Source organism: Sceloporus occidentalis, unplaced genomic scaffold (genome assembly GCF_023333645.1).
Source record: "Sceloporus occidentalis isolate IW3139 unplaced genomic scaffold, rSceOcc1.0.p SCAF_7, whole genome shotgun sequence".
NCBI lineage: Eukaryota > Metazoa > Chordata > Lepidosauria > Squamata > Phrynosomatidae > Sceloporus > Sceloporus occidentalis.
In genome coordinates this window covers 8,599,088-8,625,526 of record NW_028316987.1, presented here as the reverse complement: position 1 = coordinate 8,625,526, position 26,439 = coordinate 8,599,088, and the positions used below count along the sequence as shown (strand labels likewise).

General features: G+C 42.1%; 1 protein-coding gene across 2 annotated transcripts in view; it reads right to left on the bottom strand.

Annotated features, from left to right (window-relative positions):
• Positions 1-881: 881 nt before the first annotated feature.
• The window catches only part of LOC149309116 (acid-sensing ion channel 2), a 464,458-nt gene continuing 438,900 nt past the window's right edge, over positions 882-26,439 (bottom strand). For both annotated transcript variants that reach the window (XM_089531833.1, XM_089531831.1), the window contains exons 4-10: positions 26,284-26,434; positions 25,454-25,510; positions 21,439-21,592; positions 18,361-18,452; positions 10,141-10,220; positions 4,244-4,312; positions 882-1,874 (exon numbers count right to left, since the gene is read on the bottom strand). In XM_089531833.1, the coding sequence (XP_089387959.1) occupies positions 1,773-1,874; positions 4,244-4,312; positions 10,141-10,220; positions 18,361-18,452; positions 21,439-21,592; positions 25,454-25,510; positions 26,284-26,434 (705 nt within the window). In that variant the 3' untranslated portion in view covers positions 882-1,772. The remainder of the gene's footprint in view (positions 1,875-4,243; positions 4,313-10,140; positions 10,221-18,360; positions 18,453-21,438; positions 21,593-25,453; positions 25,511-26,283; positions 26,435-26,439) is intronic.

Here is a 26,439-nt window from a genome sequence, read left to right as displayed (position 1 = left end):
GCTTGGCTCCAGGGCAGTTTGGAAGTGGAGGCTGGAGCCCCATTGGCCAGCTGGAGTATGGTCTGGGTCTTGGGTTTTGGAGCCTGGAAGTTCCATCCCAAGTGTTAGGCCTGGGAGGGGAGCTACAAGACCCAAGACCCAGCCCCGCACCATCTTCAGCTCCATTTGGCTGATGGGCTTCTAGCCTCAACCTCCAAACTGCCCCTGAAGCCAAGCACAGGGCAGAAGCCTTGGAGGGGAGGGCGAGCGGGCAGGCAGGCAGGCAGGCTTCAGTGCAGTTGTCCCCAAAGGTGGCACAGCTATGTGGCTGCATTGCCATTAGAGACACTAGGACTTGAGCATCCACAGATTTTGGTATCCATGGTGTGCGTGTGTGTGTCTGGAATGGATCGCCTGCAGATACCGAGGATCGACTGTAAAACATATTAAGAGAATGGTGATAAATAGCATGAAAGCCAGGGGGGGGGAGGTGTTTATTTTTTCCCCCATCTGTTTCTGCCTTTTGGGCTGTTTAAGGTATCCTCAGCACTCTTTTCCATCACCACATCAAAAATGAATTTGCTTCAGTACTGGCAAGCTGACATTGTCCTCTCACCATGCTGCTAGATAGTAGGCCAGCTGAAAAGGAGCAAGATAGATAGTGTGACATATATAGCTCTCTTTCCTCCATGAGAACAGAATGGCCACATGCCTCAGGAGGTATAGCAATGGATGGTCACAGTGGGTATGTCACTGCCAGAGGCAATTGTCTCATTCTGCCTAGTGGAACAGCTAGCACTGTTATGTTGCACATGAGTGTGTGTTTTAAGTGTGCAGTCTTGAAACAGATCCTTGCTCACAGGCCATGTAAGTGGAAATAATAATAGATGACACAAATGGTCCCCTTCCACAAGACCACCTTTAATTGCACTGTTAAGAATGAGGAAGCAGGGTAGGTCAAAATGGCCCTTGAACCCAGCCTCCCCCTCCCCCGGGTCCCCAGTCCTGACATGGCATGACACGCCAATCTGAACAAGACAGTAGCTGTGGCTGATGAGTGCCAATGGAGCTGGTGTGTTGGGGGGGGGGGGGAGGATGGAAGGGTGGTCTGTGGCAGTAAACAGGGTGAGCCATTTTGTATGCTCACCTTGGCTGCTCATGTGAGCCGGCCCAACAAAAGGGCCTCTTGGAGCCGAGCTCAAAGACCCGGTCGCAGATTCAGACAAAGACAAAAAGGAAGGGGAGACCTGGAAGTGGGACCTTGGCTTCTTTCTAATTCAGCCTGTCGTGTTGTTAAGTTACTGTGATCTTGTTTTGTTTCTGCAGGTGGAGGGTAGACATGTGTGTCGTGGCCTCCTCTTTTGTTGTGGAAAAAAAGTAAATGGCGGTTAAGACAGAGACACAGCTTGTAAAGAAAAAAAAAGAGTGAGATATTGCCATCAAAAGGACTGGCATGCAGGAGTCTTTTGTACAGTTGTTGGCAGTCTATGTGAAATGATGGTTCCTTGGTCACTGGATTTGTACAGTTCAAAAACCCGTGTCTGCTGCTTGAGGTTCTTACCCACCCTCCTCCTCCTCCCCACCATCCCTCCATGAACAGGTTGGGGCCGTTTGAGTCCCAGGCGTCTCTTGCTGTAGTTTGGCAAGAAGAGAGAAAGAGAAGAGTTGGCTGCATAGCGGATTACTCAGCAATTACCCCCATCCCATGGCAGGGAACCTGGGTGTCGATTCCCTGACGCCTGGGGTACAGTTTCTGCTGTCTGGCCATTTGTGGTAGTGTCCAGAGAATGTTGTCAGCACGCAATCTCTTCCAACGTGCCAAGTGTAGTCTGCAGGGGGACTGTCACAGTGTGGCTGATGGGATCTGAGTGGTTGGGCAAGGGCTCGCATGTGCTCTGCCAAAGAAAAGGGAGGGGGGAGAGAGAGAGAGAGAGAGAGAGAGAGAAATTGGTAGAAATCAGCTGCTACAAGAGAGTATCTCACCTCAGCCGTCTCTCTCTAGATGACCTAGGCAACCATTTTCTGCTAGACTGGTCAAACCCATCTGCAGCATTGTCATAACAGTACTGGCCTGCCTTCCAGTAATACTATAATAACTTTTCTAGGGATTTCTCAAAGCGATCTGACTTACAAAAATGTGCTATACCATGGGTGGTGGCCCTGTGGCACCTCTGTTGAGAGTACATATCCCATCTGCTCTGGCCAGCACACCAAATGATAAGGGATTATGGAAGTTACAGTTCAACAACATTTGGAGGGCCATATTTTTCCCTTCCTAGTGCTACATACACTAGTTATTAAAATGATTGCTTAGGGGTTGCCTGCAGGAGATGGGGAATCCATTTCCTCAGACTATCAGGCATCTAGAACTAAAACAAATTAGAAAAAAAAAAAGATCTAGGGGATATATGCAAGCTTGGATTCTCACCGAAGCGAAACAGCTCAGTAGTGTTTATATGCTTCTGCCTGTGATTTTCACATTAAAATTCTCAAACTCTAGGTTGGCACTGCAGGCACTGGGGAGAAATTCAGAATTCACAGTGTATGATGGTGGATGATGGGAGTGACAGTCCATCACATTTGGAAGGCAGCTGGTTGAGGAAGGCTTGTCTCATCTATCTTCATATTTCTCTGGCTAACAGCTATTTTGCCTTTGACACCAAATGATGGATGCAGCTATTTTTTAAAGCTCAAAACAACCAGAAAATCCTGTTAGTTTTTATTTTCCTTCAGCCTCCTAACACCTCTGGTACCTCACTAGACAAACATAAAGTAAACACAGTTTTAGAAATCCCATCAAGTTCACAAAGACAACATTCTGTTGATCAGTAACAGATCTGGATAACAACTGTTTCCCATATTGCCAATGGGTGATGGTCCATCTCTGTCCCAGCCTGCTTCTATAATACACCTACAGATTCTGTGGGGAGAGGTTCCCAAAGTACAGTTGCAATACAACAGACTCTTGTGGTGCCATATGCCAGTTTATTGTGGCAGAAGCTTTTGTGGGCCAGAACCTACTTTATTAGATATATGAAATGGTCACCTAATCCAGTTTTGGGTAGACATCAGCCTTGCAGAATCGGCTCTGTTTCCGTTTCTGGTTTTTGTTTTTTAAATTACTGGAATTCAAGAGATCCTACCAATTGGCACAAAAGACAATTGGAGTTAAAGAATTTGAGTCCAGCATGCCAGAACTCAATGCAACTCAGTCCTTCCACACAGAAATCCAGTCTTGCTTACCAAAGGAGATGTTCCTGTCTTTTTCACACTCTGCAATTGTAGTACTTTGATATCACTTGAGCTCCTATGGCTACATCTCATGGAAACCTGGGATTGGTGGTCTAGTGAGTCACTAGAGCTTTTTGCTAGAGAATTCTAAATACCTCATAAAATGGTAAATCCTAGGATTCCAAAGAATGAAGCCATGGTTATTAAAGTGGTATCCAGGTCCTATAATTGTGTAGTTCGAGAGTCAGAAGCTACATAACCCAAAAGCTTGGCTGCTGCACTGAAAACCTTGCTTAGCTTTTAATAAAAGGAATTTTAAAACTGTTCCTTTGGATTTCATTCTAATAGACCAGAAAGTTTCTGCTCTGTTGACTGGGATGACTTAAATGAAACCTGTAAATTTTGAGAGCAAAAAAGGAGATAATTCTATTGAGCAAGTTTGTTATGATCCTTCCCCTTACCTAACATTAATTTCAGCCAGGGCTCCACTACTCCTAAACTTCATTTAGGATGCCAGAAACATTAGGAAGTGGCAGAAAAAGGGAGAGTGCTTGTTAACATATAAAGAATGCATTTCCTACAGCATTGAAAAATTAAAAGCCATTTGCCTAAAAGGAGGCTGCTGGGGATCTGAAGGTAAGACTGTTTTGGGGCAGACTAGAGTGAGTCCTTCCATCTTTTTCTTCCTTTTAGAAAGACATTTCATGCTGCCCTCAGCTGAACCCCAAGAAAACTTGATGTAAGGTTGTGTTGTATCATGATCAGGACTCATTTGTTACACAGTTCTGATGCTCAGAATCCTACAAAGTCAATGTGAAATTGAAAAAAAGAACAGCTTCCAAGTATGTGTAAATTGTCTCCCTTCAGTCTTTGGAATAACTTCAAGAAGCTCTTGCACTTCAAGTTAGTTTTCTGGAATGTAACTCCCAGAAGTGAGTGCCTATGCTTGCTAGAATTGTAATAAAAAGTAACTTTTCCAGGCTCTGTATTTCAGGCTTTAGAAGTCTGGCAGGAGACCTTGGTCTTTACTTACCACATTTTCATCGTGGCTTCCTTCTTCCTCCTCCTGGCCAAGAAGGTCTAACAATTTCTCCTTGAGTAGCTAAAAGAAATTAGAAAAAGGGTGAGGCCCTCTGTGAAAACAGGTGCAATCAAACCACTCTTGGCTACAGGAAAACAAGCCCTGGCCACAGTCCTGTATGGATCAGTGTAGCACAGCAGTTCCATGTGTGGAACTATGCTTCAGCTGACCATTCCTTGATCACTGGACCTACCATAGAGCCCCCCACCCCCGCCATTTTGTGCCAGGTGAGAGTGGTGGAAGATCCGAGAAATGACTGGCTATGTCCTCATAGCTAGACACAAAATGATCACATCCTCCATTAAGGTCTACTTGGGGGCTTCTGGAGGTCTCAGTGGATGAGTAATCATTTCATGCCTCAATATGGGGACACAGCCAGATGTTTCCCTGATCCCTCACAACAGTCATCAGGCACGGAATGGCTATGGGAGTGAGTGCTGCAGTGACTCTATGGTAGGTTGAGGAGGGGCTTTGGTTGGTGTGGAAGAAGGAAGGGAATAGCAACCTCTGCTTTGACTAAAAGGAGACATACAATCAGCCCTCTATATCCACAGATTCTGCATCCGTGGATTCAGCCATTCATGGCTTGATAATATTAAAAGAAACATTCAAATACCAAAGCCAGATTTTGCCATTTTATATAAGAGACACCATTTTACCATTGCATATAATGGGACTTGAGCATTCACGTATTTTGGTATCCATGTGGGGTTCTGGAACCAAACTCCAGCAGATACCAAGAGCCCACTGTACAAATGTAGCAATAGCATTTGCATTTCTCTGCTTATCAGTGAACTCAGCACTCTCTAAGCAGTTTACATTCTGTAAGCCAGCAGACCCCAACAAGCTGGGTACTCATTTTACCAACTTATGGAAGGATGGAAAGCTGAGTAAACCTTGGAGCCCTGGGATCAAACTCACAATCTTGTGGCTGCAGTACTGGCATTTAACCATTGTGCCACCAGGGATCCCTATAGGTATAAGGTTGATTTACACCTGTATATGCAACTAACGGGATTCCAGCTCCTGTTTGCTTAGCAATTTATTCTGGAATAAAGGCTTTAAAAAATAGCAATGATGGCATCAAGAAAATCATGGATACATTGGGACGGGAGAAGAATTACCTGTAACTTATTCCTTCCAAGTTCCTATCCTGCCATCCTCCCACCCTTACCTACCCCAATGTGGTACTTGCCTGGCTTTTTGGATGATAACCCCCATTATCATATAGCCAAACTGCCTAGTACAAAATGTTTGGAGGACACCACGTAGAGTACTACAGCCTTAAACCAACCTTGTGAACCAGTTAGGATTATTCTTTCTACTACTGCAAATGTGTAAGTGAGGCTGGAATTATTATTATTATTATTATTATTATTATTATTATTATTAACCTTTATTTATAAAGCGCTGTAAATTTACACAGCGCTGTACATACAATCTTTTTAATTGGACGGTTCCCTGCCCTCAGGCTTACAATCTAGAAAGACACGACACAAAGGGAGTGGTGGTGGGGAAGGATAAAACATATAAAATACATAGCAATACAGGAAATGATTCAATAAAACAGGCAAGAAAAGAACATCAAATAGCAAGTGAGGTTAAGGTAAGGTAAGGTTCCATAAGAGGTCCTCCTTATAAGATTTAAACCTCTTGTGCACCTTAAACATTCTATACCTCTAGGACTTTGCATAATGTTTCTGTGTTATTACCAGAGTTTAGAAGTAAGTGGTTAAAAGTAATGCAGTTATGAGATGTGTGTTTGAGGGTGTAATGAAGTTACATTTCAAAAGTAACAATGGGAAAGGGTGAAGACACTTTATTGTTGTGACAAGTAATAATTTCTAGTTACCTTTCAAATGTTACTAGGGAGGGAAGTTTTTAGATACGTTTTGACAAAAAAATATGCAGGCTTTATGCCATTCCAATTAATCTTATTTTCCTTTTCAAAATGCTAACAGAGAATAATAGAATAAAAGGAGTGCAACAGGTGATGTAGTGAGTTGCTTTCACAACCTTGCACTGAGTAATGGGAATGGGTTGCTTTTCAAACACTGTAAGAAGTTATGGGAATAAATTGCTCTTAAAAAGTAATTTTCCAAGCTGCAATTTTCCACCATCACCACCTGTTACCACAAATTTGTTGACAAAACGGGGGCCAGAGCTAAGCAGTGTGTACATAAGGCAGAGGGATTCAATTTACTGTTTAAAAATTATAGACTGAGGGGGAAGGGAGGAAGGGGAAATGAATTCTTCCTTCTTTGAAGGGGCTCTATTTATGAGCTCTTCATATAGAGAGCCATCACAGGGCCATGATGTCCAGACTGGCCATCATTCTTTTGCTTAGCTTTATGGAGCACCCAGAGAACTAATTTCATGCCTTGCCTGGTTGTTCTGTACTTGTCCCTATGTCTGTTTTTAGGCATGAATCATGGCAATTATTTCTGAGCTAAAACACAGTTGCAGCACAAGCATGCCAAATGTAAACTGGTCAATTATTATTTAGACTCCCCAGGACTTCTGTCCCTTTAATTTTCATCCTTCCCATATTTGGTTTAAAGCGGCCTCTGGCACTTGAATGAGTTTGTCCATGTTCACAGACATGAGCACCATTCCTTCAGTGATCAGGTCCTCTTCTCTATTGGAAGATTTTTTTTAATTACCAGTTCCTTTTCTGTAACCAGCATCATTTCTCCATAATTTGTTCCCTCTTATATGATCACAATTGCATTTTTAAAGTAATATATATCATTTATCCTTACTTTCATTCACGGAGGGGATTTCTTTAGTAATTTTAAATCGTCCTGCTTTCAAACCAACCCTCTTTGGCCTGGTTAAGAGCTCTGAGTATGTGGTCTTCTTAATTATCTATGTACAAAAATAAGTTGTCAGGCAGCTGTGGAAGGTTCTGAGCTGTGGTGGGAACAAGGAGGGAGCATTGTGGAGTAAGATGCGAGTGCCTCGTGGAGTAGAGTGTCCCTGGTCTCCCCAGCATCTGTGGGAAGTAGCATGGGGAAAGGAAAGGCAGCCTGGCTGGCTGCATAAACATGATCAGAGCTGGGAAAATTAATATTTTGGATTACAATGCCCAGGATACATTGCTGGCTGGGGGAATCTGGATACCTCCTTAATAGAGTCTATCCATCTAGCATGTGGTCTTCCTCTCTTTCTGCTTCCCTCTACTTTTCCTAGCATTATTGTTTCTTCCAGTGAGTTGTGCCTCCTCATGATGTGGCCAAAGTATGACAGCCTCAGTCTAGTAATCTTGGCTTCCAGAGAGATTTCTGATTTGATCTGCTCTAGGATCCATTTGTTTGACTTCTTGGCTGTCCATGGTAACCTCCTCATTCTTCTCCAGCATTACATCTCAAATGAATTAATTCTCTTCCTATCTCCTTTCTTAACTGTCCAGCTCTCACGTCCATACATGATAACAGGGAATACAATGGCTTGTATGATTCTAACTTTCATGCTCAGTTGTATGTCTTTACATTTTAGGATATTTTCTAGTTCTCTCATAGCTGCCCTTCCCATTCTTAGCCTTCTTATGGTTTCTTGACTGCACTCCCCATTATTTTTGTTTTCTTTATGTTCAACAATAAGCCTGCCTTTGCACTTTCCTCCTTGATCTTCCTTAGTAGTTGTTCCAAGTCTGTGATGTTTTCAGCCAGTATTATGGTGTTGTCTGCATATCTTAGATTGTTGATATTCACTCTTTTCACTCCTCCTTCTTCTGTGTCCAATTCTGATTTTCGTATAATATGTTCTGCATACAAGTTGAACAGACAGGGTGAGAGGATGCAGCCTTGTTTGACCCCTTTGCCAATTGGGAACCATTCTGTTTCTCTGTGTTCTGTCCTGACAGTGGTCTCCTGTCCTAAGTAAAGATTCTTCATTAGGACTATCAGTTGTGTTGGCACTCCCATGTCTTTATGGACGTTCCATAGTCTTTCGTGATCTATGTAGTCAAAGGCCTTGCTATAGTCTATAAAGCACATGCTGATTTTCTTTTAGAATTCCTTGGTGCACTCCATTAGCCACTGTATGCTTGCAGTGTGGTCCCTAGTACCTCTTTCTTTCCTGAATCCTGCTTGCACCTCTGGGAGTTCTCTCTCCATGTATGGTTGGAGTCTATGTTGCAGAATTTTGAGCACGATTTTGCTTACATGGAAGATTAGAGCTATGGTCCTATAGTTGCTGCAGTCTTAGCATCTCCTTTTTTGTGGATGGGGATGTTATATTGATCATTTCCAATCTTGTTGGCCATCGCTTTGTTTTCCATATCTGTTGACATATGTTGGTTAGCACAGGTGTTGATTCTGTCAGTGTTGATTAAAGCAATTTGATTGGAATATCATCTGTTCCTGGTGATTTATTTTTCTCATTCTTCTGTACTCTTAGGGATAAGTAAAACAGGAGTACTGAAAGGCTGTTGCGATCACAAGAGGAAGAGATGGCAAAAAAGAGCCTGTAATGGCTGCTGTTGTGTATCTGGGGGAGAGCATAGTTCCATAAATCAGGCCTGTTTCCACTGTCAATAAAAGCCTCTCAAACCACGCCTGAAAAGCCTTCTGAAGAGACAGTCCTGTGTCTTTCTCTAGAGCATCTAGTTGGCATTTGCTGAGCTGAGGCACTGATGTACCACTGCATTGAACAAGATCCTTGGCTAAGTTGCTCTGACAGAACTAGCACACAGCAAAAGGAGTTGGTCAGGGCCTATTTTAAGATGGAGAAGCCAGAGCCTCAGAGATTATCATGTACCCAATTCCTTGCCACAGAGCTCCTTGCTTTTGAAGAAGTATTAGTGGGGTCTTCACACAGTCTGCTTCCAGCTTTTATTGGCCCAGTATCCACTTCTAAGGTGTGTAAAAGCAATAGTAGTGATGGGGCCCTCTGAATCACTATGTAGAGTGAACTAGGATGAGATCAGAAGCTCCCTTTGTTCACACGAGATGTAGTTTCATTACCACTCTAACTTGAGCAGTCCAGACAGCGAATGAGACATGCAAGCCTCATTTGGTGAGGAGAATATGCCCCCCCCCCCCCAAAAAAAAAATTCCCTGCCTCTCCCTCCATAGATGGCGCTTTACATTTAATAGTGAAATAAAGAGTTAATTTGCTGCCAACTTCTTTATTTCTGTCAATCTCAAAGGTGCTACAAGATGTCTCCTACATACTGATTCTACAGACTAACATGGCTATATCTTTGAAGTGTGTAATTTTTCCCTTCAAAACTATTATGCAGTCCCTGTGCATCTTGTTTACAAGCAGATTTACACACTTGCAAGCATGAATCTGCTTGTAAACAAGGTGCATTGGAGCATGTGTGTGCCTTGTTTTGAAGACAAATCTGTGAAGCACTACTTTTTCATCAGTATTTTTTAGGCAGAGAGGGGATAAACTCTCTGGGGGTCAGCTGCTCCTGAGGTATTTGAGGTGAGAATATACTTCCAATCCCAGCAAGTTGTGTTGTCTCTGTCTGTCATAAAGTAAGGGATAGGAGAGTTGTGTTCTGGGAAGAAGAAATTTGGGATGCAGAATAAGTAAGGCAAAAGGCCAGTACAGGAGAAGTGGGCAGAAAGAGCGTATGATCCATTATATTTACATCCTATCTTATTTTAAACAGGAAAACTCAAGACTGCAGCAAAAGGAAGATGAAATACAAATGGGTTAAAGAAGGCCCATAGAAAAAATCCTATTGCCTTCACACAGTGCAGAATGAGATGGAGGGATGAGCCAGGCAATGCAATGGATGGCTGCTCACATCTCTCCATCCTTTTGCTAAACTGGCCAGACTGGGCATTGCAATATGAGAGTCACCACAACAAAAAAAAAGGACTAGGACTTACCTCGTAGATATAGTCAAATATTTCCAGAATGGTGAGGATACTAGCACCAATAAAAAGGCCCATCTGACCTCCAATATCACCTGAGGAAGAAAGGAGGGGAAATGGAAACAGATGTTTTATTAATACATGCTGTATGTATCCAGAAGTAATCCAGATTGGGTGGTGAGCCCATAAGCCCACATTGACTTGCAACATTTTTTTTAGTAGCTGGCACCTTTCCATGCTAGAGCCACTGTCGTATAGTGGTTTAAGTGTTGAACTATGGCTCTGGAGATCAGGGTGCAATTCCCTGCTCAGTCATGGGAATCCGATGGGTGTCCTTGGGTGAGAAACACACTCTCAGCCCCAGAAAACCCCATTGATAGATTCACCTTAGGTTTGCCATACGTTGGAAATGACTTGAAAGCAGACTACCACAACAAAAACCTTTCCATGCAGGCTGTAGAGGAAGAAATACTTGGCCCCCAAGCAGGCAAAAAGGACGCATAGGCAAAAAGCTCCCAGTGTGAAGCCAGTGTGATCTAGTAGTTGGAGTGATGGAATAGGACTCCAGGAGATAAGGGTTCAAATCCTCACTCAGGAACAGAAACCCGCTGGGTGAACATGAGCAAATCACACTCTCTCAACCTGAAAGAAGGATAATGGCAAACTGTGCCTAAATCTTGCCCAAAAAAATCCTATGACAGGGTCACCATAAATCAGAATAGACTTGAAGACACATAACAACAAAACAACGTTCAGCAGCCTTGTTGAAATACGAGATCAAACTAACAAAAAATCCTCCCTTTTCATAAATTAGGAATCGGTAGGAATTTCATTCAGATTGTTGTAAACAAACCTATCATAATCCATAAATTCTTTCATAAAGAAGATGAAACAATTTTGAGATAATGTGAGGTAAAATAATCTAAAATGTTACAATAATATCATAACAACTTTTACCCTAAAGATCTGGGCCAGCTCCAGAAGATTTACATTTCCGATTATTTTATTTACTGAGTGCACTTTAATAATAATAATAATAATAATAATAATAATAATAATAATAATTTTATGAGGTAAAAAGTAAAACTTTCAGATTTTTTCATTGCTACAAACAGAACAAAGATGGTATGCATCTTCAAAAAGACCCTGGAAATAATGAGCCAAAATAAAGCATTAAATAATTATTGGGGAGAGGGGTGTTCATAAAGTAGAATATGTACAGAATGCATTTTGAAGTTGCAATTAAGTTGTTCCTAATTTGGCTTCGGGGGGGTGGGGGGAAATAATAAATGCTCAGTGCCACAAATTAGATTTCTCCCAGCTAATGTTAATGATAAATTAATTTTTTTGAGCTTGCCACCCATAAAAGAAATGAAGCTAATTTTTATTTTCACTAATATTCTAAGCGCTCTCCAATGCTAGTTGATTGGTTTCTGAGCTGATCATGGAGAAAGTGGCTGGCAAAGATCACCCCATACTTAATCCTTGAGCCTGCCTACTTGGTTGGAAGGGATTTTGCATCACCCATGTCTACCAAGCAAGCTGAATAACCTTGTGGTCTGCCTTCACCATTCTGTTGTTGTTGTTTTTGCTGTTGTGTATCTTCAAGTTGTTTCCAGAGTATGGCGACCCTAAGGTGAAACTATCATGAGGTTTTCTTGGCAAGTTTCTTCAGAGGGCATTTGCTATTGCCATCCTCTGAGGCTGAGACTGTGACTTGGCAAAGGTCACCTAGTGGGTTTATATAGCTGACACAGGATTCAAACCCTGCTCTCCAGACTCCTAGTCCAACACTCAAACCACTATACCACACTGGCTCTCTACTCACCACTCATCACTTTGGAAATGCACAACCTCCTACAGAGGATTGATCCCAGGAGGAAGAAAAGAGTTTCTAGTACAAGTTGCACAGAACACAGACTGCCAATGCAACAACCACCAACCACAGTAAGCCACTCTATCCCTCCTCCGCCTGGAGCCATGTTTCAGCTGATAGAAAAACATCCCCTGGCCTTTTTCTTTTTTAAAAAAGATGCTGAATAAAGAATGTAACTAGATTAGCAGGCTAGGGCCTGAATTTTAATGCCTTGCTTTTGTTTGGTTTTCCTGAAACAACTGCCTGCTGTCAAAAGCCTGCTCAGAGCATACCCAAGGGTGGGGAGAGAGGGAAAAATCAAAGATATGCATGTCACTGTAGGCGTGAAGCTGGGATGAAGCAAAGCTCACTCATCTTGCATGGGGGCCGGGGAAATAACCTGCTCTGGTTGCCGTAGACAGGTATCATTTGTACACATTCCATGATGGAGAGGTGTTGTGTCTTGGAAATGTAACTAATATTATTGCTAGGGCCTGATGTATAGCAAACAGGCTCAGATCTCTCCTGGGAACTGAAGTGTATTCTCTAAAAGTACTATTTGTTTTTGATTCCAGAATGTATTCCTCAGAGGGATGTGTGATGCTTGACTTATGAAGACGATGAACAACTCTTCAGTTTTGTTCACCAAAAGCCTGAGTCATTCTTGTTTTGAACCCTTCCCTGGTCAGCATTTCATGCAGTAAAGGGTTATGGAACTTCAATGAGGACTATCACAAGACATTTTGGAACTGCCTGAGGAAGTGTATGTGGTTCTTGGCAAGGCTGAGTGAAGGTGGCAGAGGACTTGGAGAAGTTCCCCAAATAGAGCTCCCCTTTGAGGCTATATGTTAGTAACACAGAGAGGCTGAAATTGTGCATCGTTAGACATAACTATGATGATGGAGCTCCATTATTGTATCTTTGTCAGCTGATGCCACCCTTCCAAAACCTATCTTTCCAGCTAGGCATCACCACAACTGAAGAGCTTCCAATGTGCTGCAGATTGAAGCACTGGGAAATGATGCTTGCAGTGCTCTCCTGGTTGAGGGGGGTTGAGAACAGGCAGCTGGAGAAAACTCAAGGGGCTGCCCAACTGCTTCTTTCAGTGTGCCCTATGAGATTGAAAACGTTTCGGCTGGGGCACTGCCTGGCTGAAAAGGGTTACAGCTGAGAGTGACTTTCTGAGTTGTGCTTGAAGAGAGGACTGAATTAGGAAGTACTTAGCTCACTGTGTAGGCTGACAGTCTTGTAACTACTGAACAGGATGCCAGCCAAAATGCTGCTGATAAAAAACATTGTGAAATTCAGAAAACAATGGAGGAAGAAAAAGAAACAACCAGCATCTTTTCTTCTTCAGCACAAGGCCTGAAGCTGATAAGTGGTCTTACGCAATGTCCTCTAGTGGCCACTAATAATCGAGCACTGGCCCTCAGTATCTACTTCAGACACCAAAGGAAAAGGATTCAGACATGAGGTCATGTAGTGCTATAAGTACTAGAAGCTATGCCTTCTTCCTACTACATGTCAAGCCCTAGTACTGGCTGATGACTTTCCCCTTAAGTACAGTACATTCTGTGCCCTCTTCTTTAATTTTTTGATTATATCAAAGTAACCCTCTTGCAAGGAACATAATAATCAACATCCCTCTCTCTCCTTTCTGTGGGGACTTAAAAGAGATGTTCAGACACCGAAGAAATGCTGTTCAAGGAAAAATTATAGGCTTTTCAATACTAACCCCCATTTATCAGCAAGTAAGAAATGGGCCTGAACATGTGTACAGGATGTGTTTAACTTAGGACCTTATCATACGGAGGCACTTACATGAGTAAAATGTTGTTGAACTGTTGCAGAAGCACGAAGGTGGGATCGTCTGTCATGCTTCTAAAACGTACCTGAGGCTTCCTGCTTTCCTTCCGTTGATGAAGCGTTCACGGAGAAGCCATTTTTCTAATAACGGGATATTCTGTCATTAAAAAGATGGCTTCTCTGCCGAACGCTTCATCGATGGAAGGAAAGTGGGAAGCCACAATTATGTTTTAGAAGCACGACAGATGATCCCATCTTTGCGCTTCTGCAACAGTTCAGCAACATTTTACCCACGTGTGCGCCTCCGTGTGATAAGGGCTATAGAGTCCAGTAACATTTTACCTGTCCACATGAAATAGGCAGATGCTGCCCTTTTATTTTAGCAACAGCAATTGGATTTACATTTCTATATCGGTTCATAGGAGTTTATCACACGAGGGAAAATCGGGGGTTTAAACTGTCATTATCCTGGGAAAGTCGCACAAGCGCAGGAAGATTTTCACACACATCATGATTAAAGAGAACTTATCCCAGCAATAATCAGGTAATAACCAGCAACAAATCGTTCAAGGGATTTCCCCATGAATGATTTGTTGCTGGTTATTACCTGGTTATTGCTGGGATAATAATAATAATAATAATAATAATAATAATAATAACAACGTTTATTTATATAGTGCCATAGGTTTCACATTGCGCTTTACAAAGGAGGAAAACAACAATCCAAAAATAAAAACAAAGCCTGCCTACGGCGCACAATCTAAAACCACAAACAAGATTTTAAAATTAATAAAATATTACTACAACAAGGTTAAAACAATACTCCTGGTTGTGGGGGGGATAAGTCCTCTTTAATTGCGATGACGTGTGAAAATCCTCAGCTCAATCACACGACTTTCACAGGACAATGACAGTTTAAACCCCCACTTTTCCCCCTGTGATAAAGTCCATAATGAACTCAGCACTCTTTAAATGGTTTACAATCTGTAAGCGAAATGCCCCCAACAAGCAGTTAAATATTAAAATGTTAAATATCAAAATGTGGTGAGTGAGTTTTGGGTTTTTTGGGGAGGAGGGGTTGATAAGCTACCCAATCCAGTTCCTTATACTTTTGTCCCAGTTTTATGGAAGAGAATTGTGGCAACCCAACATAACCCAAAACTACCTTCTACAATTTTAATCTATTATTTCTTGTCATATCATCGATGGACATGGTGAGCAGTCTTTTTGAGACCTCATCAGTGCTTCTGTAAATACAGCCTGAAATACGGCATTGGCCTTTTCAGCTGTAGCACCATGCTGTTGGCTCAGCACTCTGCCCAATGCATGCAATGCCATTCATTCCTAGGAAAGCATGCATTAGAATGTAGAGCGTTAAGTCTGTTGCTGCCTGCCTCGCCTCTCCACTTCCTTGGCTGGGAACTTTTAGCCTATAATTCAGAGTGTTTGCAGACATTACCCCCCAGTTCTGATGCATCCATTAATTTGATTGCATCCTTTCAGCGATCTACCTCTCCCTTATCATGCCCTCACCCATTTTATCTCTTTTGATACATCACCATTAGACTTGTTCTCTTCTGCTGTTCCAATTCAGGGCCCTGCACAATCTCTACAAGGCATCATAAAGGTGAATACATTAGGCAGAATCCCTCTCTTTCCCTGCCAGTTAAGTATCACAGATAATTTACATACAAACTGGTAAGAGTCCTTCTGCTTATTGTTTGGAATCTGAGAGGCTTATATCCCCATGACAACATGCTGCTTACAAAGGACTCAGGACAAACAAACAGAACTAAACTCACCTTCTTTTCACGCAAACAAAAGGCAATGCCTGGATTCTGATTTTTACAAGGCAGGCAAGTTATTGGAATTTTAAAAAAGACAAATAAATGCAAAGCCAAAGCCTTGGAAATAGTGTACGGAGATGCAAAGAAAAGAAAAAAATGGCTGATTTGTTAATGGAGGGGATTTACTCTCATGTAAATTGTCTACGCTTCTGCTATGTTACTGTTGTATGCCTTCAAATCATTTCAGACTTACAATGAACCTGTTGTTGTTTTCTTGGCAAGATTTGTTCAGAGTGGGTTTGCTTTTGCTTTCTTCTGAGGATGAGAGAATGTGACTTGCCCAATGTCACTAGTGGGCTTCCACGGCTGAGTGGGGATTTGAACCCTGGTCTCCAGAGTCTTAGTCTAGTGCTCAAACCACTACATCACACTGGCTCTCTCAGTAGTACTTATCATCTCTTATACCAAGAATTTTAGAACAACTTCTAAATTGTTTCAGAGCAATTTCATTGCACAAAATGACAGACTAAGAGAGTAGCTGTGTGGTATATGAGTTTGAGTGTTGAACCATGACTCTGGTGAGCAGGGTTTCTTTAATATTTATTGATAGTTTCAAAAATTAAAAACCAACATACATACATAAACTAACACAGACATAAAAACAATCAAGCTAACAAAGAAAAGAGCATTTTTATACTATATCCTGTCTCCCTCATTAAAACAAGACTTTGCCTACCACCACTGAAATCCATGTTTCAACTTCACCTCCTTGCGTTGGAGACCAAGGTTCAATTCTCAGGATGACCATGGAAACCCACTAGGTGACACCTGGCAAGTCACATTCACCCAGCTTCAGAGGAAGTCAAGGGCAAACCCCCTCTCAACAAATCATGCCAAGAAACCTCTGTGATAGGTTTGCTTTAGCGTTGTCATAAGTCAGAAATGATTTGAAGGTGCACGGCAAAATTATCTACCATTCTTGCCATCATTAATATTTCCTTTGTTTCTTTTTTAATAGTCTCAATTATAGATGCTGCTTGATTCTATACTTCATGCCCGAAGAAGCAAAGCATTCAGCAGAAACCTTGCTGCACAAGTGACTTTGGATATACCACATGTGAGGCTGTTTATGCCGAATGCTGCAGTTCTGCATGGACCAAGTTGATGCTGCAACTTTGCGTCAACCCCACAACTAAAGCAAGAGATTTCCATTCTAACAGAAAAGGAAAAGAGTATTAAAGACCAGTCCATTAGTCTTGGGTGTCAGGGCTAATTCCCTAGCATCCTCCCAGCTCCTTATTTGAAATTGAGTGCCTCTTCTGTATGTATGCTCCTTTGTTTCACTTGGCCATTCTATCTCTGATTCTTCTTCTTGTCTTTTATTGTGTTAATCAAATAAACTGCTGATCCATGCCCAGCAGTGTGTGTATAATCAACGTCTTTATTCTGGACCAAAGCTGCATATTAATCAATGTGCTTCTACAATGCATAATAAAATGTTATTTGGTCTTGCAAATAAGGCCTTGGCTGGAGTTCAGTCGCCAATTTCCTCTTGTTGTAAATATAAAAGGCAACTTCCCGATAGTGTACCATAACTCTAAGTCAAAGGTTCCATACACCCTGCAAAGCCAGTGTATCAGTTGAATATATAAGTGCATACATGTATGTGAGAGAGAGTGAAAGACAGAGAGAGATAGAAAGACAGAGTGAATGAGAGAGATCAAGTAGACATGCTAATGCTTTCTCTCCCTGGTGGATCTTGAACTGTTATTTTAGGAAGAGGATTGTGTGTACTCACTGCATGCCTGGTGGTTGGCTTAGTGACATTCTGGGCCCTCATAGAGGCTTCATGATCAGGCTAATTCAATGGGCTGATACAGAAGGAGACTACTCAGCTCAAACTGATGCCTATAGATATTCTTAGCATCATAGAATCATACAAGGGGTGTCATATTGAGGATGGAGCAAGCTTGTTTTCTTCTACTCCAGAGACTAGAACACAAAACAATGGATGGAAGATACAGGAAAAGAGATTCCACCTAAACATTAGGAGAAACTTCCTGACAGTAAGAGCGGTTCGACCGTGGAACATACTCCCTCAGAGAGTGGCAGAGTGTCTTTCTTTGGAGGTCTTTAAACAGAGGCTGGATGGCCATCTCTTGGGGGTGCTTTGATTGTGAGTTCCTGCATGGTAGGGGGGTTGGACTAAATGGTCCTTGTGGTCTCTTACAACTTTATGATTCTATGGACCTTATGACATTAGATAAATCCCACTCAGAAACGGGATCTTAGAAGAAGAAAAAATCCACAAATGTGGGAGGTTTTTCACACGTGTTACTGCAAAACAGAAATAATGCGAAAATAAAGTGAACATAAAGGGGACAAAAACAACACCTTTTTACTTTCGGAACTTCCCAACTTTTTGTGCCCTTTACGTTTGCTTTATTTTTTCTTTATTTCTGTTTTGCAGAAACATTGTGGGAAAAACCTCCCACATTTGCGGTTTCTACTTTAAATCCCGTTTCTGAGCGGATTCCTCTAGTGTGATTAAGAAGGAGACTCAACTCATACTGCTGCCTATAGATTTTCTTCTAATGTTTAGTTTTTACCCCCACATCTTGCTTCACCACTGTCTCACTCCAACCCACCCCATAGCTGACTGGAGTTGGGCCTGACATTCTGGATTTGAAGCTGCAGATAACAGCCTAAACTTCGTCCAAATGTTGAGCACACATTGACATACAGAGATACAGATACGTGCACCCTCCCTCCAATTTTTTTACTTACCAAGTAAGGCTGCCACTTCATATGCTTTCTTCTGCTCAATGGTCTCATAGTTGAGAGCTTCAAAGAATATATCCAGTACAAGGATATTCTCCCTTAGAAGGGGGGTGGAGGAGAACCAGACAGTCAAGAGGGAAGAGATGCATCTATTAAAACAAGCTTTCTGCTGCTATTGCTACTTTTTTAAATGAGTATGGAGAGAACTCAATATTCTAAGTCAATAGCCTTAGGGATGTGTTATGTCTGAGAAGGGTTTAGGTCACCTCGATCAGCAAGATCATGTAATTCTTTCAAGGAAGGGGAATCTGCAGCTTTCCAGGCATCGTTCAGCTTCAACTACCTTCATTCCTAACCTTTGGCCAGTAACACCTAACAGGCCACAGGTTTCTCACTAAACTGCCTCAAGGTTTCCAGGCAATCTCACCATACTGCCTTCACAGGCATTTCCCCCCTCTCTCATGGATCAACCCAAAGGTCCAGCTGAGTAAAAATGGGAGCTTTGCTAGTTCTCTGGAGAAGGAAGAGTAGGATCATACAAATACCCAGAAAGTTAACAATTATAAGGAGAGGCTTACTGGGTCTCACTAGGTGTCTAGTCTACCATGTTTCTCCTACAGTGGATGTCACCAGGACATCAAAAGCAGGACTGGAAGGCAAGAGCTCACTCCAGCTGCTCCCCTCAGTAACTGGTATTCAAAGGTATACTACTTCTGACTCCAGAGGCTTTGCATGGACTTAAGGACTGAGAGACTCTCAATTTCACGGCCCTTTAAAAACCACTGATGCCAGCAGCCATTGCCTGTTGTTGTCACATGGCCTTATCACATGTGGAACTGGGGCTCCAATCTGGAGCCCTTCCGTTGCCCTTGCGAAGCGAGGGGAAAGCAGAGTCAGTTCGAATCCAAGGCAATTCACCTGATGTATTATCTCACGTGAAGAAGATAACTGTGGTGATTCCTGAGTCAAAGTGGAGTGAGTGTTTGAATTACCACACCAGTACATACCATGCGGATTCAACGATTCGAATTGGCACCCTAGTGCATGCTCAGTGGGGGTCTGAATGCATTGTGAACCTTTGCACTTCCGAGGTGAAAAAGGGGCCACTTCCTGGTTCCACTTTCACGTGAATGACAGCTTCATTTTCTATGGGCTTTAGAGACCTATTTGGCACCCAAACTAGCACTCTGTTTCTGGGTTTTGTAGTCCATTTTTCCAGGCACACAGGCACCCTTTTCTATAGGCTCTCTGCTCCATTTTTCCAGGCACACAAGCACCCTTTTCTATGGGATATATGGTCCATTTTCCCATGCACACAAGCACCCTTTTCTATTGGATATATGGTCTGTTTTTTCCTGTCACACAAGCAGCCTTCCTCAGCGGCATTGGAAACAGACACTTTCCCCTTCCTCAACAGCATGTCTCCTGCCCACATTAAAATGTGAATACACCAATTCCCCAGTAGCTCTCTGCCCTTTCCCCAGCGGCATTTCCCCTTGGCAGCAATGGAAGCAGAGGGAGCACTGGCAAAATTGCAGCGTGGCATCATGGGAAATGTGGGACCTTGGAGGTTTGGGGGGGGGGTGTACCAGGACGGAAGCAAAGTTGCATTCCACACCAGACCAATTCGGATTGAAATCGAAGTGAGCTTGGAAACAATTTTTCTGAATTCGCTTGTTACTGAATTTACAAAAATGAGGAGTCACTGCAGATTCACTGTGGATCCACCTCGGAACAACCCCCCATAGAAAGCAACCAGGTGTGATAATACATCGCATTATAACGTGAATTCGCATGACTGGACCAGGAGTGACTCCGGATCTGAGCTGCAAAACCCCTTGTGTGATAAGGGCCACAGTGAATTCACATGTTATGCGGTGTATGGAGAGGCACCTTTTTTTGTCATCTCTGGATCTGTTTGCCAAGTTTTACTAGAAATAAGCAGATAACAATGTTTCTTCCTATTCATCTTTATGAAGGCATGCACTTTACTCATCCCATGCCAAGGGGAGATGAAGTTTCCTATACCGAAAGCATATAACCTTTCCTCAGAAGGAAGGCACTCCAAACCTGCATTGTTTGCTTGCCCTTCCTGCACCTTTTCCAATCGATTGCAGCTTGGAAGATACCAGCAGCTCTCACTTTTTGTAGCAGTTTGGGAATGTTACTTGTTTTGGACTACAGTTCCAAGAATCCCCCAGCCAGCCATCCACACTGGTTACACTGCAGTCTTAAGAAGTAACTTTACTTTTTCTGTGAACAGCACTTTTCCAAGCTCTGTTTCCTAAGGTCTGTCATACTTCCCTTAAGGTCACCTAAGCTGACAGCATTGTGCTTTCCATGCCTGCTCACTTGCCTCCTGATAAACAGTGTAAAATGGTAGTGGTAATGAGCATGTATATGTGCATGTGCACGTATTCTGAACTTGGACCACCAGCAATTAATGTCCCCATCACACTGTTGCTACTATGAACCTGCCAACTTGAGCCAATGGCTTCAAGAGCACAATTTAAGTAAAGGATGGAGAACATGTGGTCCAGTTATTTTTTCCTGTCAGCTTGGTGCTGGCTAGGGACAATGGGAGTTGCAATCCAATGATATCCGAAAGGCCTTGCATTATTCTTCCATGATCTATACTGCCGCATCAGTCAGCTTGAACATTCAGTTAGCTGATCTTAAGGGCAAACCCTGGTGAACCATACTCTATACAATCCTGGCCTCAATGCCAGCTCTGTAGTCTGAGCAACTAGTTTTTAGTGTGAGGATTTTGCCAAGCTCCTGCTCCTGCACTTGTTTTTTCCTGATAGCTGCACTGCATCATAGCTCTCCCTGTCTGTGTTCTTGACTTCTGCCTGACTTTGACCAGACACCTGCTTATCCTTCTTTGCTGCTGTGGAACTCAAACCTTTCCTGGTTTGGATCACCATCCACATCTGGGCCATCTGGATAAACAGTTCTGAGTGCTGCATGGAACCCAGCTGTGCCCTGGCAAACAGGCACCATAATGCTCCATGAGCAAGAAATTCTCCTTAGCTTATGTAATATAATGATTGCACCAGCCCTGATTAGACAGGCTTTACTTACGAGATATATTTCTCAGACTTGTTTAACTTTTTCTCAAGATACTTGGCTGAAGTCTTGCTGGGGATCTTGACCATGGAGAGTTCTTTGTTGTAGCGTGTCAAGTTGCATGGCATTTGACACACACAGTAACCACTGTCCTTTTCACCAAGAACCACTGCAAGGCAAAGGGGGAACAGATGGGTTGCCTGTAGAAGTAACTGTCTCTATACAGGGACAAAGGAGTAACCACTTTGAGGGATCACATCAAAGGTCCATCTAGATCAGGGATGAGAAACATGTGGCCCTCCAGATATTGCTGCACTGCCATCTTAACAAATAATCAAACATCACTTTGTTGTAGGACATGATGGGTAAAGTCAGCTACTGGACAATTCAGTGTATAAGCAGTGCCATCACTAGGGTTGGCATTGTCAATGCCATAACTCATGTGGCTTTATCATACGGGAGACTTCCCATGAGTAAATCACCCTGAAATCATTAGAAATCATAAAAGAAGCATGATCGGGGTTCACACTTTTGACAGTATTTGAGGGTACTGTACAGGTGATTTTTTTTTAAACCTGATTTTAAAAAATGGGACAAGGGAGTCATGGTTTTGTCAGCTGAAAAAAGGGCTGGAAACTGATGCTGCATTTCCCTCATCCTTGCTCTAAGAAGTGCAGCATGTATTCTATGGATGTGTTTCAAAAATAGTAGATTTCAAAAACCATATAAACTGCAAAAGATGTTTCTTGTGCATTTTATCACTTGTAAAAGTAGTTGTGTTATTCAAGCTATTTGGTGTAGGCACCAACAAAATCTAAGTGGGGCTCTTAAAAAACAAATTGGAGAATATATTTGCAAGTGAAGAAGTTGTATGACTGATGCCCACCTTGTTGAGGTGGGTGCCTTCAAGTTGTTTCTGACTTATGGCAACCCTAAGGTGAAGCTATCCCAGGGTTTTCATGGCAAGATTTGTATGAAAGAGGTTTGCCCTTGCCTTCTTCTGGGATTGATAGTGTGAGACTTGCCCAAGGTCAACCAGTGGCTTTCCATGGCTGAGTGAGGATTCAGATGCTTGTCTCCAGAGTCACAGTTCAACAGTCAAACCATGCTGGTGCTCTCCTAGTGGGTCACTCTGAAACACTCTTAAAATTCTTGGTATGAAGAGAAGATAGGTACTACTGAGCAGCAGTGTGGTGTAGTGGTTTCGAGCATTGGACTATGATTCTGGAGCCCAGGGTTCAAATCCCCACTCAGCCATGGAAATTGGGTGACACTGCGCAAGTCATATACGCTCAGTCTCAGAGGAAGGCAAAAACAAGCCTCTTCTGAACAAATCTTACCAAGAAAACCCTGCCATAGGTTCATCTTAGGGTCACCATAAGTTGGAAATGACTTGATTTGAAGGCACACAACATCCTACTGATGTTAAGAACCTTAAAGAAAAAGTAAAAAACCTCTAAGATGGTTAGAAATGTGTGTGTGTATAATTTTAAAATTAAAATGCTGGGCCCTTCAGAGAGAGTTGAACATGCCCAAGGTAAAGAGAGGATTTCTTAAAGTAAAGAGAGAATTTCTTTTACATCTCTAAACAAAAAGATTTGTACTCTTCAGACCTTTAACATTTAAAACCTACAGGCTTCCATTCACAGATTTTCAGTCACCAGTGAGTTGCTTGGGAGAGGATTTTTTATCCCAATTTTTTCCCCAGATTCTTTTCTTTCTATATGCCCAGGCTATAATACAATATAAAATTATTTGAATGATTCTATCTTTTATGATGTTTGTATACATGCATTTATGTATTGTTCTTTATTTTTTGCAGCTTCCCGAAGAAAGTCTTAAAATATTAATAGACTGAAATGTGTCAAGCTTTTAAACAATAAAACCTGACCTCGTATCTTGAAATGTGTCTCTTTTATCTGGGGGTATTTTTTAATGCCTAAATGTTTCACACTTGGCTTTGTAATTTCTAAGGGTGCTTCCAGGGGGATGGCTGCTAGCATTACCAATGGAAAGATACTATGCAACTATGCTGTCTTTTCTTCCTAAATTGCCTTTCTTTGTAGAAAGGAATATATGGAAATTGTAGCAAGAAAACTGAGTGGGTTACAAATGCAAAGTAACATCATCTGGATAACCCACATCCACCACAGTTTTATCAATGAGACAAGACACTTGCACAATAAAAGCCATGCTTGCAATCACCCTGAATCTGAAGTCTGGCTGATGAACTACAAGGCAATAGCATTAGCCTCCCTACATTCAAGAGCAGCCGCATCCAGGTATATAAAAGCAAAAATGTGAAGAGGACAACATGGATTGGAAATGTTGCATGCAAATTCAAATCTGCAATTCAAAGTAGAAAAATCTGTGTGAGCTGCATCCTTGAAATTCCTTTCTCCTCTTTCCAATACTCTTGACAAGCAGTAATGTTGTGGCTGAAACCACAATGTTGTGGCTGGTAGTGGAATGAAACCATGCTTACTAAGAAGACTATGGTTGCATCTACAGAATTAATGCAGTTTGACACTACTTTAATTGCCAGGTTCAATACTATGGAACTCTGGGATATGTAGTTTTGTGAGTTATTTAGCTTTCTCTCTCAGAGAGCTCTGGTGCCACAACAAACTACATATTCCAGGATTTCACAGGATGGAGCTAAGACTTTTAAAGCAGAGTCAAACTGCATAAATTCTGTAGTGTAGCAGCAGCTAATGTGACTACAGAAGGCAACAATAGTAGAAACAGATCATTTGGGTTATCTAATGTATCCCCTCTAACAGATCTTGTCCCATCAGTTACATTCCTACCTAGACTGATCTCACTTCCTCCCAATCTTAGTCTAAAACTGAATGTCTCCAAGGGTGCATCAACACTACAGAAGTAATGCAGTTTCACATCACTTTAAGTGCCAGAGCTCCATCCCACGGAATTCTGGGATTTGTAGTTTTCCACAGTCTTTAGCCTTCTCTGGCAAAGCATGCTAGTGTCTCACAAAACTACAAATCCTAGAATCCTGTAGGATGGAGGCATGGCAGTTAAAAGATGTACCCTCAGACACCTATGTAATTGTAACATCCCAACCATATCTCCCCATCCATTAGGAGGTTATCACACAGGATAAAAAACAGGAGGGAAAAGAAATGCTCCCGTCATTATAGCACAATCATATTAAGATTTTCACACGATGTCGTGCTCATCCTGTAGTTGTCCTGTGAATAACCTGTGTCCGTCTCATAGTACTCATTCACAGGGAAACCCTGTGAATGGTTTGTCAACAGCACAAATGAAGCACTATTGCAAAGGTGCAGAAGGTAATAATGATGCATTTGTGCTATCGGGGATGGCTATCAGGGACCTTTTCCCAAAGTGCATTTTGGCACAGGCAATTCGTTGTCATTACTATGATTGTTTTTGGAGTAGATTTCTTTCTTATTTTCAGGTATAGTGCACTATTTTATTTTAACTGGATATATTTTATGAACTTAAACATGGAAATTTTATTTTGTTGAATTTGGGATGAAACCACATTTTTCAGACATGTGCAGTGGCATGATAAGTACGCATGCGTGAAATGTACAATCACAATGTATTAATGATATAGTAAAGCGATTGGTTTTTATATGAGGAACATGACTATGGGGTTTTTTTCCTTTCTTTCATTATAGCACGATTGCACGACTATACAGAAGTATAGATTGCTACAGTGCTATGCTTCCATTATCTTCTATTAGCATGACTGTGGTGGACTTGGCCCTGGTGTGATAATCTCCTAAATCTTACAACAAACCTTTCATGGAAGCTATACTGTCTTCCCTAGAATCCCTGGTCTTTAGTCATTAATGTGTGGGAAGAGTTGTCTAGTATGGAGAACGGTGCTTTCTGCACATGCACAGAAGTGCTTTTCTTGTTCCAAGGACACAGGCACTGTACCTCATAACAGATCCCCAACTTGTAATGTGATCCTTTCCAATCCTTAAATTCTGACAAATTGACAGCACTGACAGTGACAAACTCCTTCAGAACTTACCTAGTGCTGGCTCTGCACACTCTTTATACTGCTCTGGTGTGCAGAAAGGAGCATCTCCTAAAAGGAAAATACATAGGACCATTCTTAATGCACACTGTATAGCGATGGATGGATATCTTTCCGAAATGCTTAGAAAGCAAGTCCTTGCTTGAAGAAGAGAATGGGAACATGTATGATGGAGCAATTACCATTATAATTTATTTATAAAATCAAAGCCAGTTTCTGATAATCAGGGCTTGTAACTAAGGTCACAGACTGCCAAAGAGTAAATTAATTGTGTACTGTAAAAAAAAATCCCATTAATTTTAATGGGGATTACTTCCAGGTGTACAGGATTATACCTTAGGGCATATAGATTTGGACTGAAACCAATTTTCTTTAAAAATCAGGGTAAAACTATGTTAAATACAGCACACAGCTGAACTGTATTTTCTTTGAAATTTCCAATTGCCAAGTAATACATGCAGGCCTGCTCTGGACTGGGACTGTCATACAAAACCTTCTCAGCCTTTTTTCTTAAAGAAGCCTTTGGTTGGGTCTAAATATGAAAAGAACAATTCCACTGACACCTAAGGAGGACATTTTTTCAATCCCCATGAACTGGGAAAGGAGGAAAACTGAAGAAGGAAGAAAGTGAGCCTCCCCTCGTGTAGCGTCCCAATTCTTATCAGGCTTGCACATGCTTGCTCCGATTCATCTGCATAGTACATATTTCAAGTAGCATGCAGTTTAGCCATGGGAATGGTTGTTGATATTAAAACACTAGTTTTGTTTTGGAAAAGCCATGCTGACACCAGGGGAGAACTGTCTTCTCATCCTCAAAGACATACCTGGCATGTGGACCATTTTGCAATTGCAGTTCTCCACCACATAGCGGGTCTCACAGTCAATCCTGCATGCAGTGATGCTGTAAACAGGAAAGAAGTCCAGCCCAAAGTCTGATGAGCGGCACTCGCCCCACGGAGGCGGAAGGTAAGTCAGCTGCA